Here is a 16,822-nt window from a genome sequence, read left to right as displayed (position 1 = left end):
AAAGTTCTACAGCGACTGGATTTGATTGGAAATATTTGTGACATTGTTCTAAGTTCATTCGTCATTTAGGGCCACGCCGGAGATGTTTTTGAAGCTTATCCACAGCTACTAACCGAAATGGCTCTGAGACTTCCATACCAGGTAAGTGTGATAACAATCGACTTTTAAAAAATAAACAGCCAATCGTGCATTAAAATTGATTGTTGGTATTACATTGCGCATACGTATTGTGAAGATAAGAGTAATTTTATGTCAAATGGATGTACGACACTTATAAGTGTGAGTAATGTAGTTGTGTTAGTCCTTTCACTCGGAGACAAATAGAGTAAAGTCATAATTGTAGGCATAAGTCTAGATGATTGGTTTAAACTTTGTTCGATTGCAGGTGAAAAAGGTTGCAGATTCTCTTCATCTTGACAATTCCCCAAAGTTTGGCGAGGAATGGTATCAAATCTTGTGCGAGGTTAGTGAGGCAGAATTTACGGAAATGTTGACTTAGTTTGGTTTAATCTTAGCAATGCATAGATTGCGTTTTACGCAACACAACCTATATCATACACGTAATATTTCACTTGTAACATCTGGATATCCTTTTCTTGTATTTTAGTACCTTTTGATTCAGCAGACTCCATTTGTGAGGAGACAAGTGCGAAAGGTAAGTAATCATTCTAAAAGGTTGCCATTCACTTTCATCTATGGCGAAGGAGAAGATCTGACCTTTTCTGTCATCCTAAGAAACAGAAATTTGTAATAGATGTGTTTTCCGTTCGAGAAGAAATTCTTTTTCCTCTAAAAAGGTACATTGGGGCCTTCCAAAATTTACTTAGAGCTTTCTTAATTAGTGCGAGGTAAATAACTGGTTAGAATTTTAAGAGCAGGTTTTCCTCAGATTCAAGCATTTTATGTCACGATGTGTTGGACTGTATTCACATAACCTTGAATCTTGACTTGTGCCTCGTTCTCCTCCTCCACATAATCGTTAATCATCTTTTTCTTTCTGTAGCTGTTGCTGTTCCTGTGTGGATCCAAAGAAAGCTATCGTCAGTTGAGAGACCTTCATGCTCTCAAATCACACATGAAAATTGTTAGGTGAGATTTCAAAGTCTGTTTTTGTCGTAGAAAGTCAGAATTAATCTATAAAATGTAAAAAAGATTTCTCCTAAAGCCATTATTCTTACTATTATCTCCATTTTTCGGGAGAGCCTATTTTGTTTTTTAATGTGAAAGATTGTTCAAATGAACAAATGAACTAAATTTACAAAAATAAAATTTAGGAATTACTTGTAGCTAGAGTTGTTAACTTTGTTTGTGTGGTAGCATTTGTTGTAGTGGTGATGGTAGTTGCTGTTGTGTTTTTGTTGGCAAAAATTTTTAGCGATACGGTGCTTTCTTATTTCAGGACATTCTGTTAATCCAAATTTTAAGATCATAAACTAGGCCCCAGTTTTTCGAAGGATGGATAATGCTATCCACTGGATAAATCTCCTTACGGTGGATAACACAGAACGTTTTGGTTACTTTTATCCGCTGGATAGCGATTTATCTGTTGGATAGCGTTGTCCGCTCGTTGAACAACTAAACCCAGGTATTTATCAGAGTATACCATTTAATAGGGACCTGAGCAAGCAAGGTGGTTTTAGATATGAAAATCTGAGCAATCCTCCGATCAACTTACCTTATGACACTCTCATTACACTGGTGAGTAATCTTCGTACCATTTTATAGCTAGACAACTTTAATTGATAATAATGCAATGCGTTAGTAATTCTTTCTCTTTGTTAACTGTTTTACCTTGTAATGTGATAAACTTAGTAAAAGTTGTTGGGTATTTTTCCTGGAGCAGTTTAAATAGGTAGCTATAAACAAACTATAAGAAAGTCGGTCATCATTCTCTCACGAGGGGAGTCTTGTTACGCGTAATTTTCGAATTTTTTTGCGATTGCATTTCTTTTGGAGAGAAATGCGTGGCTGCTAATGATTTCGCTTTTGCACTAACGACTGCTTTCTCCATACATAGTAGCTGAGAAAAATTTCGCTGGGTTTCAATAGAAAGATAAGTTTGGTTTTATCAACTGATTTGATAATGTAAATTGGCCACCACACACAGTTTCGCTCTGACGAAGGGCTAACGCTCGAAACATCAGCGTAGGAACTCGTTACAGTTGCCAATTCACCTAATCAATTCAGCTGATAAAATATATGCTCCACTACCAACGCAAAAACACGGTTTCTTTAGAAACTGACCCCCTTTATTCATTGGTTTAAATAAAAAGCCGGTTCCCAGTTTACCGCCTCCTGTAAGACCGCTCACCGCCTTCTGTTGAGCCTGCGAGCAGGCTTTTGTGTCTGGGTCTCGCCCTACGTTACAGCTGCCTATTTCACTATCGGCAGCCCCTTACGGAAAAACGTTATTGAAACCCCTGCATTTTGGTTCTTGTATTTGTCATAAGGTAGATGTTATTAAGGTGTGCAGTGCAATGTGAGTCTGTTTATTCATGTTATGTCATTACGATTTTCCTTCCATGCAGATTGAACACTTAAAGGCATGTTCTGAAATTGCGTCAAGTCGTATCAGCAACTGGCAGGCATTCTGCCTTCAGGAAACAGGTCAGTGTATCTTCCACTGGTGTTTATCATCAATACAGTGGGCCCTCTCCTGTAGGACTCCTCTTTGTGGGGACACCTCACTCTAAGCGACATATATTATACTCCAGACTAAAAAAGAAATGCTCCTATAAACGTTGTATCTGGTAGCGTAATTGGAGGGAAATCCTTGTATAAGGGTCACTTTTCTTAGTCTGAAGGGTGTTCCCTGAATGAATGCTCCATTGTATCATTATTATATCACGACTGATAACATTGCTGGTGAAAGCAACGGAGTAACAGTCATCAGAGCGGTATGTGCCTCTGTTTTGACTCCTTGTGCGAGGGACGGTAAATGAAGGTGAAAGTACCGTAGACAACCTACCCCTCCCCTAACTCAACATCAGTCAGTTGATAACAAGTTAGGGTTAATTTTGGGTTCGGGGAGGGGTAGGTGGGCAGTTGCCCAGATACTGATATTGATGCGAAACTACTTTACTTTACTCAAGTCGTGAAATGGTGAACAATTGATAGAATCCTAGTTGTTAAATGTTAGTTTTAAAAGCTCTAAAACGCATGTAGAGATTTACATGTAAGGTGATAATGATGCTCTTGGCCTCATGTTGCAGATACCCTGCCATTTCTGTTGAGGAGCAGCTTCCTGTTTGAAGAGGGTGTCACGCCTCTAATGTTACAGTTGTTGGGATATGCCATTTGTGAAATGAAGTCACAGCCATCAAGCTCTCCACAGAAGAGCAAGAAGGACAAGGACAAAGAGAAATCGAAGAGCAAAGATAAGGAATCTGACAAAGACAAAGAAAAACACAAGGACAAGGAGAAGGCTTCAGGTTAGTCTTTTAATTGCCAAGGAAAGAGATGCCCATTGTTGGGATGTTTTTAGATTGAGCCCATATTTAGACTGATACCAAGGTAACGTTGATTCCTTCGGCAGAAATTTCGTAGGAAACCAATCAGAACTCAACGTTAAAACCAGGAAACTAATGAAGGCTCGAAGAAACGCGAGTGATTGAGAAACTGGCACCAATTCTCTATACCAATCAAATAGCATAGTAAAGTAAAAGAAAAGAAAAGAAGAGAAGTCTTTAACTCTCAACACTCGACTGAAAGTTTCTTTACATTCTGCAAGAAATTCTTGTGCCCTTCCTAAGGTGAACTAGTTGTTTGAATATAGTTTGCATATTCCAAGTGGTGAACTTTCTTCTTGCTTATTTTTAAGTTATACTGAAAGTTACTTTCGAATTTTACCAAAATGACAGCATCGTAGTAATGATGCATGCCACTTAACCACAGAATAAATCTTTCGTTTCCTTTTAAGCTCCCGGGTAGTTCTTTGACACTGTAATAAAATAACCAAACAATGCTTTTGGTTACGTTTCTTTTGTTTAAGAGAGGGGAACAGTTCATCAGCTAGTCGTAGAATTTTGTTTCATTGAGAGTATAAGTTTGGAATATTTATAGTGGATTTATAGTGGCTTTATAGTGGCCTTAAAGCTATGCATATGTTTTATCAGCCGCGTTTTAAAATGTGGTTATTTTTGTAGGCTCAGGAGACACTGGGAGGAGTGAAGGTAGGTTGACCACATTTTAAGGCCATGGTAAAATGTAGGGTAAATTGTCATCGTTTCTCTTTTGGGGGGGGGGTCTGTCTCACCTCGAAGAGTGACTAGCTTTTAATTAAACAAATTCTGCTCATCAGTGCCACGGGAAATGTTTAAAGAACGTTATTATATCTCCCAATTAGCGGGCCGTATTTCACTGTGCAGCCCGTCAAATTGAAAGGTTTGTTTGAATTGAAAATTTCCCCCTCTGTTTGAACTCAGAGGTGTAATAAATATCTTAAAATCCTCGTTTTCTCGATCCGTACTGTAAGTTACGGAACCTCGTTTTGTCCACTTGGAAAATGCAATTTATAGAACAGACCTCGAACTCGGTTAGTGAAAGGTATGTAAGAAAATATGTATACATGCGTGCTCATTAAAAACACAAGCTTCCACCCTTTCACTTCAAAAGGTTACTGGGTTACTGTTTCATAAAGGGAACTTCTCCCTCCTGTTTTCTTACATTTTCAAGTTTAAAAGGTGATGAGAAAAAATAACAATATTCGACTAGGAAATAATTGTTTTTGTAACATTAACTTCTCAGAGCTAAATTTCACGAAATGTGACAACCAGTAGTGAGAATGGACATTTCGACCTTTCACTCATTTAGAGTGAAAGGTTAAAAAACGATACTTTATCCTGGGCCCTTTTCTATCCTTCCCTTGGACCCCTTTTTATCCTTCTGCTGGGGCCCCTTTCAATCCTCCCCTTGGGCCCCTTTCTGTCCTTCTCCTGAGCAGTCCATCGATTTCGGAGTGGACTGACCTCTTCTTGAACGAAACGGGACATGTTTCCTATGCATTGTTTTGTGAGATCTAGTTCAATTTTGCTAAAATGACATATCTGTTGTATACAGCAGCTGCTCAGAGTCTGGTTCAGTTGCTACATGACAGTGTCGATGGAGAACTGATGATTCAGTTTGTTCAGACCTTCCTTTTGGAGTCTAATGCGACTGCCGTCAGGTGGCAGGTTCACGAACTGCTTTACAATATGCACAAGTATGTCCACGTTCTTTCTGTTTTGCATTGCTTTAAATCATTTTTAGCCACAGAGAGGGTTCACATACTCTTCTTCATATTTCTTATTATAAACGCTACAACAATTCCCCCTCTGAGATCGAACGTGTGATACATAACTTTTCTTCTCGCCCTTTCCAAACTTTCCTTATTACTCTGAAGAGTTTGCATTTTTTTTGGTTGCATTTTTTTGTTTTTGGAGCTGCCGTTAGGTTTTTTTGCTTGTAGGCTTGCAAGGATGTTGAAGCTTCGAATTCATCGGCGCATTACGGGGCGTGTCAAAGCGTTTATTGTGTTATAGTTATACATATTTAAGAAGTAACCTCGTCTTTATATTCAACTTGAATCTGCTAGGTACTCAACTAACGACCAGCAAGTGAAGTTGTCCAAGATGATGTGGAAAATCTGGCCATACCTACCAGACTATGGCCGACGAGCGGCTCAGTTTGTTGATCTTCTGGGCTACTTTTCGATCAAGTGTGAATCAAGCTCTCATGAGGTATTTGCCTCAAACTGATAAAGTATTCGTGCGATGATATTACAAGAGGTGGCGATTAAGTCTTTCAAATATCTCTTCTTATCTCTGGGTTTAGCTAAAACTGTATACATTTTGTCACATTTTGTTCCTTCTGTTTTTGTTACCGTGGATACACTACGCTATTGCGTTTGCCAAACCTTATATTCGCCAGCAAGTTTTCCTTGAAAAGTCTTCCGCGGCAGTGTGGGTGAAAAGATATGAAATAGTTTTTGCTTAACCCTTCTTTCCCCCCCCCCCCCATAAAAAAAAATAATAATAATAATTATAATCCCTTGCAAACATTTCAAGGTGATGGCTCATCTCTCCCCTCCCTCCCTTGGTGAAAACAAAGACGTTCACGGAACTCTTTGTGAATTTTGTTATGCTGTCTTCAAGAAGTATGTGCTTTGCGACCCCATCAGTAAAAATGCTTCCTCTTAGGGGAAAGAGAGCGGAAGGTGGCCGACCCACCACCTCAATGAGCCAATTAGAGCCTAGAGTTTGCTAAATCTTTCTAGCTCACAGAGCAACTATTATAATAAATATGAAATAAATGGCGGCTTATAATGAGCCAATTAGAGCCTAGAGTTTGCTAAATCTTTCTAGCTCACAGAGCAACTATTATAATAAATATGAAATAAATGGCGGCTGAACCATTAAAATCAATGACCATATCTTTCTAATACCCCGCTGACGATATGGTCGTAAAGACATTCTGACGAGTTTGTGATTTTCAGTTGCAGGAATATTGTGTAAAGGCAGTTCAAGTATTGATGGTACAGAATAACGTTCTTGCAAACCATCCTAACTCTAACGTTTACAGGTCAGTATGTGCGTGTGCAACGTTTTGTTATTACTGGTTGCTCAAAGTAGCGTGCGACGTGCCATAGACACTGAAGTATATAACCTCTGATTTTGTCATACAGGAAAATGTTTTAAAGTTTGATAAATTGAATTCAAAGTTTTAATCCCTTTTTGCATTATACCTTTTTTATGTCCTTATGTAGCATCCTCGAATTGCGTCAATGAAATGTTCCATATCCCTTGATTTTTGTGCGTTTTAAAAAATATCAGTTGAGTTATCTTACGAATTTTTGCGTAAAGTTTTCTGGTTTTTCCCCCCGTTTTCAATTTCCATTTTTGCCATTGTTTTTCTTCTTCAGACCGATTTTTATTTTTAATGATGTGTATCATTTACCAAGTGGCAATCGCAAAAATCATACACGATTGCAGCGTTTTCGGGAAGTAAATGCATTTTTTTTTCGTGTAGGATGCTGTCCGGATTTGTTGAGTTTGATGGCTATTATCTGGAGAGTGATCCCTGTCTTGTCTGTAACAACCCAGAAGTTCCTTTCCAGGTATGACTTTCCTTATTCATCGAAATCCTTTGTAGCCCTTCCTCGGTTGTTTTTCGGGATTTCACGCAACATCTCCAAGAAAAAGGATTCGAAGGAGAATATCGAATAGTAACTGAAAATATAAATGTTAAACCGCACGAGAAATGTGTACACTATATTGGAACCTACCTTGTGATAACACTGTCGCGGACCTTTTTCCAGGTTCTCATTACTAAGTGCTATTTTAACCGACAAAATTATATATTTTACCCATAACAAAACTATTGGATTAAGAAGGAACATTTGCGTACATACTGTAGGTTCTTTAAACACAAGAGAGTCGAGAGAATTCCACTTGTTATGCAATTCCAAGACACGGATCAGGGTTTGCCGAGTTTTATCCTACAAACTTGTTTCGTTTATAAATTTGGCTCATTTTATAAACTTTTATTTTACAGTTACTAGCGTTTAATGTTAAATGCTATTTTGCACAGAAGTTAATGACCTCTCAATTGTACAATTCGTATTTATCAGAGCCTGAAGCTGTCTGCCATCAAAGGAGATTCCCGGTTCACCACAACATGTCAGCTTGTAAAGCTGATAGGAAGTCACACAATCTCAAGAGTTACGCTGAGGATTGCAGATCTCAAGAGGCAAAAAATGGTACAATGTTACACTGTCGAGATTTTTTTGCAAAAAGGTCCTTTATTCATCGCGATAGGTATTTTATTGGTACCATGGAAGACACCTTTTATCTTTCTGTATTGACTCGCTGATTAAAATGTCGTAGTTATATGTTCGGTCAGTACACCAACTTGTGACCATTATGATGATCCACATGGCGAGTAAGGAAAAGTTTAGGCCACTGCATTGGCAACTAGGCAGTATTTTTTGGGGGGCGTTCAATGAGCGAGTGATAATTTTGTCTTTATGATCCAAAATAACCCTGAGACGAATTTGGTAAAATTTAAGATTTGATAAAATCATTGACGCCTCCTTGTTTTCGTTACAAAGATTTGCCTTTTCTCTTTGGTTGTGCGTTAACCTCTAAAACTGTTTGCCAGCCAGCTTCCTTTTTCTCTCTATTTTTTATGGGCGAGCTATCTATTATTTCTACCGATGATTTCGTCGAAGTCGACTTATGGCGAGTTTGAAAAAAAAAATTAGCTTGGAGCATAGGCTGCTGTGCAAAGGAAGGTGTGAGAAATACTCACGTCTCGTTTCCTTTTTTTATGATAGGTCCGAACCATTAATTTGTACTACAACAACCGCACCGTGCAAGCAGTCGTGGAACTGAAAAACAAGTAAGTTCTCAACGTTGCCGTGTGTTTACCAGCTATCCAGCTGAGTTTACATTCTAACGTTTTCTCCAAATTAATCAACGTTTGAAAGCGAATCATTAGGTTGGATCGCTAACGTACAATTTAAGATTTCGAAACAATGAGTATACCCCCAAATTAACAGTTGACTGATAATGGGTCTTTACAACACCATGATATGATTGAAATTTAATGAAACTAGTGGTCTGAATTTGAAAAATTGTTTTCTGAAGCGTGTTGAAAACCATTTACTATTGTAGGAGGTCCTTGTGGCACAAAGCAAAGAAATGTCACCTTACTCCAGGCCAAACGGAGCTGAAGGTTTGAAAGATTTGATTCAAGTTTTTATTCTTTAGTCTTCTTTTAACTCGATGAAGGCTGTGTTATAATCTTCCCCACTTTATTTATAGGTTGATTTTCCACTGCCTATAGTTGCTAGCAATTTGATGATCGAGTATGCTGATTTCTACGAGAATTTTCAGGTACTCTTCTCTTTAAGTGAGCTCAATATTTCCGATTGCGCTCGCGAAATTCAGTGTCTTTGTTAAGTGAACAGGGGTTTACTAACGCTTCTGTAATTTTTATCTATAATCACTCTTTATTTTTTTTCTATCTGTAAACACTGGTGCTTGTTTTGTCTCAAAGTTCTTTATTTGAATCAATGTAATTTCTCTTTAGTATTGAGCAAGTGTATCCAGGCTACCATTTAAGCTACTTTGTCTGTGTTTCAGTCAACCGACCTATAGAGATCTTTCAATTCCAAGATCTGAAAGCTTATTCTCCTTACCCGTGAACATACAAACCTTTTTTTGCCTATTCCTGAAAGTTTAGTGTTCTATCAAGACACTTTCCCCTATTTAATAATTTTCTAAATCTCATTAGCTCGACATGTTGATGAAATTGTAAGGAGAATTAGTAGGTTGGTCGTTCCTGGGAGTAAAAACGTTAAGTTCTTTCTTGATATATTATGTCCTTCATGGCTCTCTGGCCCCACTGTGTGATCAGGATCGCAAAGGGACTGGAAATTGAAAAAGCTCAATTTAAGTTTGGATTTTTTTTTTGTCGTGCAGGCCTCCTCCGAAACTCTCCAGTGCCCCCGTTGCAGTGCATCCGTAAATGCTAATCCTGGTGTTTGCAGTAACTGTGGAGAGAATGTTTACCAGTGCCACAAGTGCAGGTTTAGTGTTTGTTTTGGGTTTCTGCTTTTAATTTTAATTTTGTAGCGGAGCACGTCGGAGTTGACTTCATCTCAAGACAAACTATAATTCCTCACTATTCTTATCTTGATTTATTGTTTCCTTCTGCTTGTTTAACTGTCTGCTCTTTACGGTTTTTCTATAGTTTAGTTTTTGTTGCTGTTGTTGTTGTTGTTTTTGTTATTTTCGTTGTTGTCATTGTTGTGTTTGAGGTTTAGCTAAAGTAACTCTAATACGCTGGTGGATTCTTGTTGATTTTTTTCATTCTTTGAGAGTCTTTAAAAGAAAGAGAGATAAGGGTATGGCTTCGTTGGTATTCATTCAACTGCTTGAGTAGTTTTCGTGTCGACAGCATTTTTACATTTCGTGGGTTTGCGTCGTTGAACCTCCCCACGAATTAAATCCAAGACTTTAGCGAAGTGCAATTGGTCACTTGCATCTCCTGCTCTGGAAACCGTTTACCTGCACCATAAAATAATAATCTAATCACTTTGAGCTGTCATTAGCTCTTGACGACAATATCATTTGTTTTGATTGACCGGAAGGAGTGTATTGGGTTTGGTTTTCAGTTCTCCGTCGCATTGTAGGCTTATTTCAAACAGATTTCACAGGGCAGTGACAATCAAACCGCTGTTGAATCCTTTCAGGTCAATAAACTATGACGAGAGGGATCCATTTTTATGCAATGCATGTGGATTCTGCAAATATGCCAAGTTTGACTACACACTTACAGCTAGACCATGTTGTGCTGTGGACCCGATTGAGAATGAAGAGGACCGAAAGAAGGTAGATTTTGAGAAAAACACAGAGATTATTACGATGCAATTAAAAAAGAAAAAGAAACCTTCTTTGGAAGAAAGGCGAAGCCCTTTTATTTCAGCGATGCATTTTTACATAACTCGTGTACATGATAGACAGGGATTGTCACTCTTAGTAAGGTAGAGACTGATTTAAATTTGAAAAAATGGGACTTATAGAGGGGTGGGTAAATGTAATGTAAATTTGGTCTCACTTTTGGATACTGGCACTTGAAAAGCAGACTTAATGACGAAGTCAATTTCACGGATTGTTTGTGCTGACAGGCCGTCGGAAACATCAATTCACTGTTGGAGCGAGCAGATAGGGTTTATCGCCAGCTTGTGTCTCACAGACAGCCCTTGGACCTTCTGTTAAACAGGCTTCTCGAACATGGACAGCAAGAACCACTACAGGTGATCAGTGCACTGGCTATGAAATATCAGTATGATATTAAGTAGAAGAGAGAAACTAACATGAGATGCTGTTTTGGTTGCATTATTTGGAAAGGTTGTCAGAGATAAAAGGATAGACTAAGGTCTGGGAGCATGTTTCCCAAGAAAATTATTTTAAATTTTTGCTTTGAATTAATTGGTGAGGGGCAGCCCTGCTTCACCCCGCTCTTGTTGTCTACATTTCTCAAACGTTACAAACTGAAACAGCTAAAAGTAATACAAGTTTGGATGGTTCAATTTTGACGGGATACAAACCGTACTTAAAGGGTGGGTAGGTGAGAATCTCAAATGGCGGACGCTGAAGAAAGAAACTTACCGTCTCCAGATCGAATGACCCATTAACACGTTCTAGCTTAGTTTTAGTCGACCCTCTCGACTTATTTTGTTCCATGTTCCATGATACTAGAACATGGCCTCCCATGATCACTCTGTTGCCCTGTAATATCACATTCTATACGAATGATGCTACGTATTGAAAAGAACAAAAGAAAGTGTCATTTTTCAAGCTCTCCTGGCATGGAAGCTTTATGTTCACCAAACTAAGAGAGCTAGGATTGATAACCTTAGCTGTCTGTTTTGTCATTTATTCCGTGTTGTATACAGTATCATGACAATTTTCAAAGTGGTAACCTTTATCCCTCATGTGACAGGAGAGTATACCCGCTGCCGCACCTACAGCAGCACAAATAGTTGCGGGAGCTTCAGCATCCAGCAGTTCTTCTGCTAATACGGGAGTCAACAAGGCCATCCAAGCTTTGGCTCATCGCTATTGTGTTGAGTGCAAGGGCACATTTGATGAACTCAGCAAGATCACTCAGGTTTGAACAATCTTTTTTCGAAGATTTCAACTGATAACCTGTAATACACGTGAATTCGAGTCTCGTCCCCTTAGTTACGGCTGATCAGACAAAGATCGATAATTTTGTCAGTGGATGTAGATTTTCTAACTGCTCGTTGAAAGCAAGAGTGTGTTGGTGTCCTGACTGTGAATTGTTTGCATGAAACTTCTAACACCTGAAATTTAGATTAATCTGTTGATCAGTAACAAGTTTTTTTGTGGGATATGTAGAGCTGCGTCGAAGCGACGTTGTTGTTCATCTATTCCATTAAGTAATTTTTGTTCAGTAATCGTACACTTTAGATAGACGCACAACTATAGACAGATGATGGTACTCTGAAGCCGCTGATACACAGGTTTTTTTTTCCAACACGTCCCATCTTTATCCAACAGAAAGTACTAGCCTCCCGGAAGGAGTTGCTCGAGTATGACTGCCGCGAGTGTAAAGGTCCAACAGAAGGCGCTAGCGGTTCTTTGTTGCTTACGACGGGTGCTAAGGGTTTGCCTGGAGAATGTTATGGTTGTGCATCGGCTGCTATAGAGCACTGTGTCACACTATTGAGAGCATTAGCCATGGTGCCAGGGACTCGTAAGCAACTGGTGGAAGAGGTACGTAAAGCAAGTATTTTGGATATTCTCTGTACAGTTTAAAACACTGTCAAGGAAACGAGTGGCTATATTTAAGAAACCGTCGTTGAGGGGAGAAACTGCATATTGCTATGGAAGCAAGATCGAAAGTATCTTGCGTTGGGATAGGGTGAGGGAGATGCTGCAATTTTAATTCAGTCGTCGCTAGACATAAATGTTTCACATTTTCATGTTCTTGAGTTTTAGACTTGAATTCTGATCTCGTTGTTTCTCTAGGGCCTCATACAAGAACTTGTCGAGTTTAACCTGCATGAAGGCACTCCGCAGATGAGGAGTGACGTGAGACATCTGCTGTGTTTGTTGACCAAAGATAACGAAGTTGCCACAAATCAACTGAATGAAATATTAATCGGAGCTGTTGGTGAAGCTGTCGGTAGCCATAAATCTAATCCCGCTGTGGTAGGTATTCGTGCTTCGTATGTCAAATTTTCATATGAGCTATGTGAAAAAGTTAAAGTCGTTTTCCGCGACGAAAAACGCAGCTCTTTAATGAAGCGAGAAACAAACCGCAGTTGGGGTTGTCAGAGAAGCCTCTGCCATTGTTCGTAAGTTTTCTTTTAGCTCTTCTCCACAAACCGAAACTCTGGCTCGGATTGATGATTTCAGGGCACAAAGTTCTTTTTTCTGTTTGGCTTCTTCAACGAAGTCAACCAAATCACAAGGTTTATATTTATCTTTCCTCGTTGCAGGTCTCAGGAATCAGTCGGGAAATGCTACTTTTGAGTAATGCAGTTGAGATGGAGGATTCATGCTGGGAGATGCGTTTGAGATGCGGTTAGTATCTAAATGTTGAATCCATTGCAGTTGAAGCGGTTTACTCGAAAAATAAAAATAGGCACATTTTAGTGTTAGATTGTCCTTTGTTGTATTTGTGTATTCTGTACTTCTAAAAGTGAATCATATTGGTGTCTGTCTTTATCTCTTAGTAATGACACTATTCATGATGTCTGTGGAGGTACGGAGTCCCCTTATTATGGAAAGCATCACCGTACCCTGTCTAAAGATCTTACTTAAACTTGTGAAACCCCCTTCACCCAGCAGTAAAACCAACAAGGTGGGTTTCTTTGTTTATACAACTGGCATTTTAGACATTTCCAAACAGACTTTTGCAGATGTAAATGTTTTATTCTTTAGGCTTATTGGAAGATTCTGCCCCTTTCTAAAACAAACAAGCAAACCAGCCAACAAAAACAGCAAAACAATTAAAGGAAAGCTTTGGCTGTGGTTGTATTAGTGTGTACGAGACACTAGCGTAAAGCCTTAATCATAAAACTTCGCGCTAACGAAATGGTCCATGTTACCAGTGTTTCTTCGCATTATTTCTTGCAATTAATTTACTTCGAGATATTCTTTATGGCTATGCGTTTGGTTTTCAGCAAGAATAGATGGCGTTATCTCAAATGATATTAAACATCATAAAAAAGGAAGTTAAACTTTAAAAATATAATTTCCTTGGGTGGACAAACAACAAACATGTGAGAGTGAACTAGAAGGGAACCAAGATAGTAGAAGATGGCGAGGATTGACACAGATTGCAAATCATAAACTGCAAAAATAGGGCAAGTTACTTGAGCCGAGGCTTGGTAGCTTTTCATTTAGTGGTTTGTGCCTTTTTCCCCCCCGTGAAGGACAAAGATTGCAAGTCGTTGGGCTCAGTTCAAGGTTATAGTGACGTGCGCATTAAAGCCAAGCAATGGATGGATGGAGATGCCAGCCATACTTATTCTCATTGGAAAGCCATGGCTCCCACTAAATCTAAAGTGACAAATGGGGAAAACCGCAGTGAAGCACGGAAACGACACCTGATGGAGAAGTACGGCAGGAAGTGGAGAGAAAGGACCAAGAGGAACGAAACAAGTGACGAGCAGGATCTGCGCGAGGAGGAGTGGCTGAGACAAGTGCTGTTTACTCCGTCTAACAGGGCAGCGCGAGAGATGGCCTGCACTATGATAGAGTCTTTGTGTCAGGTACATTTAAAGACATTAAAAACATTATTCAAATGTGGAAAGGGGGAAATGATGGTTAAAGGAAAATGTACCTAAGTCGAAGGAGTAGATTTAGTCAATTAGGTATTTCTATGATCTCAGTTAGTGAAGGTGAACGAAAGAACAGGTAGAAACGGCCGCAACTGGAAAGAGTACGTACAGGCCTGTTGATTATCAAACTTGATCATGGTGCAGTCACCACCACCTTTTTTCTGACAACCTGACTTTGATGCTGTTAGTTGCGAGTATTACTATTTTTTCTTACCAGAGAAGGACTAAACTTCTGGTATTCCCGTGTTCGTTTTTGTATATTACGATCACGCTTGACAACCCACAGTATTCCTTTCAAATCTGGGAAGCACACTTCTTAATTTTATCCTTTAAATTGATTGGTTAAATTTAGATACCCAGCCGACAGCAGCATATGTTGGACTTGCTCACAAGGTAAGTAATTTTGAGTTTATCGTAAACTTTGCAAATCACAGTGTTGCCTTACTCAGGTGTCAAGGGCTTGTGATTTCGGTAGGTTTAATGGTTTCCCTCGCTTCGTCGGCGAGTATTCCATCACATGAGAAAAATTATTCGCAACGCAGAGCCAAGATTACCATGGGACAGTCTTCATAAATACTAACCAAGTGGATGCGCCATGGTGGATTTGCAGTAGCTACTTTAATGCTGAATTAATTGTTTGAAACCAAGGCCTTGTCCGGGATGTATCGTGATCATCCTTATTATATTACTATGTTTTACAGTTATCTGGAGGAAGTTCGAACTGCAGGAGAGAATGCTGCTGAGTTCTTCCAGTTGTATCAACGGTTGACTCAGCCTACTTACTGGAAATTCTACTTAGCACTACAAGGAGCTCTGTTGCAAATTGGTCAGCTGTTGACAAAGGTACGATTAGTCAAATAGGTTTCTAGTTTCTATTCCTTTTATTCTCTAGTCTGAAGTTGCTAAGATGAAAGAGAATTTATTTGTGTTTGTAGGAAATAGAGCATTTGACCTACCTGGAGCAGTACACTCTCAGTTCTGATCTGTCTCAGGGATATGCTTTGAAGATGTTGGCTGGTAAGGAAAGATGAGGATCAGTTTAGGGCCTCATGAAAAAAAAATTAAAATTAAAAAAAAAACTAAGAAGGCTCTCTAAAGAAACAAAAAAAGAGCAATTAAGGATTATCGCGTTCAATGAAACTCTGATATTCTGGTCGTTTTCACTTGGTACGTGTGCTTAATATGCGACAGGGCCTTGCGTGTCTCGAATAGTGCCGGCGCAGAAGTGTTGCTAAAAGAAAGTACTTTGTCTTCGTAGCCTTTCAGAAATATTTACCTATTTACTACTGATTTACTTGTGTTCTCTCTTCTCAGAATTGATGTCTTCCTTCCTTGAACATGAAGCGATCAAACAAAAGTTCAAAGGACGCCTAGTAGCCACAGTGCTAAATGGTTACTTGTCCTTGCGAAGGTAACTTTGTTTATTTAACTTACAGACACGAGGTGGCTACTGATCTTTCACTGCCTTTCTCGAGGTGAAATTTGAAAGATTCATTTGTTTGCTTGTCAGATTGGTTGTTCAGCGCACAAAACTGATTGATGAAACGCAAGAGATTTTACTGGAATTATTGGAAGAAATGACTACTGGTGAGTGAAGTTGAACATTACCCGTACGTAGTTGTGTTAAAATAGATCTATATTGTTACTTCAAGAAGTTGAAAAAAAATGTTTGAAGGTCAGGGAATATGAGTGACGAAAGTGCGGTTTGATGGGCGATTGTTCTTTCGTTATCTATCCTATTAAACCGAGGTGACACTTTCAATGATTCTATTTTCAGGTACGGAGACAGAAACCAAGGCTTTCATGGCTATTTGTGTGGAAACCCTGAAGAGGTTTGTTGATTTCACAGTGTTCATAAAGGGGAAATGTTACAGAATTTTAAAAACTACTTTGTACCACTGTGCCACTCATGTTGGTTAGTTTTATTCTATATTTAACGAAGCTCAGCCCGCCCACCTTTCAAGAACAAGAGGCAACTTTTTCACATATTTCTAAGAACATATCTATGGAGTCAGTTTAAACAATGCACTCTTCTTACGTGATTTGATATATATTATCAGGTATGGTCTGGATGACCTCAGGACTCCAGTGTTCATCTTTGAGCGGCTTTGCAGTCTTATCTTTCCCGTAAGTACAGTACATCAGCCAGAATTATTCCAGCGCTTTTCTTGAGTTAAAAGTTACTTCGCGGGTTATGCATCTTGAAGCATTTAGCCTAGACGTTGAACCCTGTAGTAAGATCCAATTAGTATTTCTTCCTTCATAATGTCATACAGTTCCTTGTAAATTAGACAAGAGAATTTCGTGTTATATTAAGATAACACCCCCCCGCTGATAAGCTTGTCTGTTCTCATTACCAATTTGCAAGGTAACATTGGAATCGCAAGGAGAAGTTTTAGTAATAGAAATTACCAGTAAAATTGTGATCTAGCTGCTCACAAAAGCAACATTTTGCTGTGTTAT

The 16,822-nt window shown here is 39.0% G+C and overlaps 1 protein-coding gene across 3 annotated transcripts in view; it reads left to right on the top strand.

Moving 5' to 3' along the window:
• Nucleotides 1–16,822, top strand: part of LOC131796048 (E3 ubiquitin-protein ligase UBR4) — a 63,868-nt gene that overhangs the window by 34,279 nt on the left and 12,767 nt on the right. For 2 of the 3 annotated variants that reach the window (XM_066166162.1, XM_066166160.1), the window contains exons 50-81: nucleotides 70–141; nucleotides 386–463; nucleotides 608–655; nucleotides 1,004–1,089; nucleotides 1,614–1,698; nucleotides 2,529–2,607; nucleotides 3,213–3,431; nucleotides 4,146–4,172; nucleotides 5,059–5,200; nucleotides 5,573–5,717; nucleotides 6,473–6,558; nucleotides 7,006–7,093; nucleotides 7,607–7,735; nucleotides 8,312–8,376; nucleotides 8,652–8,712; nucleotides 8,802–8,873; nucleotides 9,462–9,568; nucleotides 10,235–10,373; nucleotides 10,670–10,798; nucleotides 11,488–11,655; nucleotides 12,069–12,284; nucleotides 12,540–12,722; nucleotides 13,013–13,097; nucleotides 13,250–13,377; nucleotides 13,952–14,290; nucleotides 14,712–14,752; nucleotides 15,061–15,202; nucleotides 15,295–15,376; nucleotides 15,674–15,770; nucleotides 15,870–15,946; nucleotides 16,137–16,191; nucleotides 16,420–16,486. In XM_066166162.1, coding sequence (XP_066022259.1) covers nucleotides 70–141; nucleotides 386–463; nucleotides 608–655; nucleotides 1,004–1,089; nucleotides 1,614–1,698; nucleotides 2,529–2,607; nucleotides 3,213–3,431; nucleotides 4,146–4,172; nucleotides 5,059–5,200; nucleotides 5,573–5,717; nucleotides 6,473–6,558; nucleotides 7,006–7,093; nucleotides 7,607–7,735; nucleotides 8,312–8,376; nucleotides 8,652–8,712; nucleotides 8,802–8,873; nucleotides 9,462–9,568; nucleotides 10,235–10,373; nucleotides 10,670–10,798; nucleotides 11,488–11,655; nucleotides 12,069–12,284; nucleotides 12,540–12,722; nucleotides 13,013–13,097; nucleotides 13,250–13,377; nucleotides 13,952–14,290; nucleotides 14,712–14,752; nucleotides 15,061–15,202; nucleotides 15,295–15,376; nucleotides 15,674–15,770; nucleotides 15,870–15,946; nucleotides 16,137–16,191; nucleotides 16,420–16,486 — 3,537 coding nt within the window. The remainder of the gene's footprint in view (nucleotides 1–69; nucleotides 142–385; nucleotides 464–607; nucleotides 656–1,003; nucleotides 1,090–1,613; nucleotides 1,699–2,528; nucleotides 2,608–3,212; nucleotides 3,432–4,145; nucleotides 4,173–5,058; nucleotides 5,201–5,572; nucleotides 5,718–6,472; nucleotides 6,559–7,005; nucleotides 7,094–7,606; nucleotides 7,736–8,311; nucleotides 8,377–8,651; nucleotides 8,713–8,801; nucleotides 8,874–9,461; nucleotides 9,569–10,234; nucleotides 10,374–10,669; nucleotides 10,799–11,487; nucleotides 11,656–12,068; nucleotides 12,285–12,539; nucleotides 12,723–13,012; nucleotides 13,098–13,249; nucleotides 13,378–13,951; nucleotides 14,291–14,711; nucleotides 14,753–15,060; nucleotides 15,203–15,294; nucleotides 15,377–15,673; nucleotides 15,771–15,869; nucleotides 15,947–16,136; nucleotides 16,192–16,419; nucleotides 16,487–16,822) is intronic. The other variant, XM_066166161.1, reaches the window with a different exon arrangement.

Source organism: Pocillopora verrucosa, chromosome 4 (genome assembly GCF_036669915.1).
Source record: "Pocillopora verrucosa isolate sample1 chromosome 4, ASM3666991v2, whole genome shotgun sequence".
NCBI lineage: Eukaryota > Metazoa > Cnidaria > Anthozoa > Scleractinia > Pocilloporidae > Pocillopora > Pocillopora verrucosa.
The sequence above is the reverse complement of the archived record's forward strand: the minus strand, read 5'-3'. Positions and strand labels throughout refer to the sequence as shown.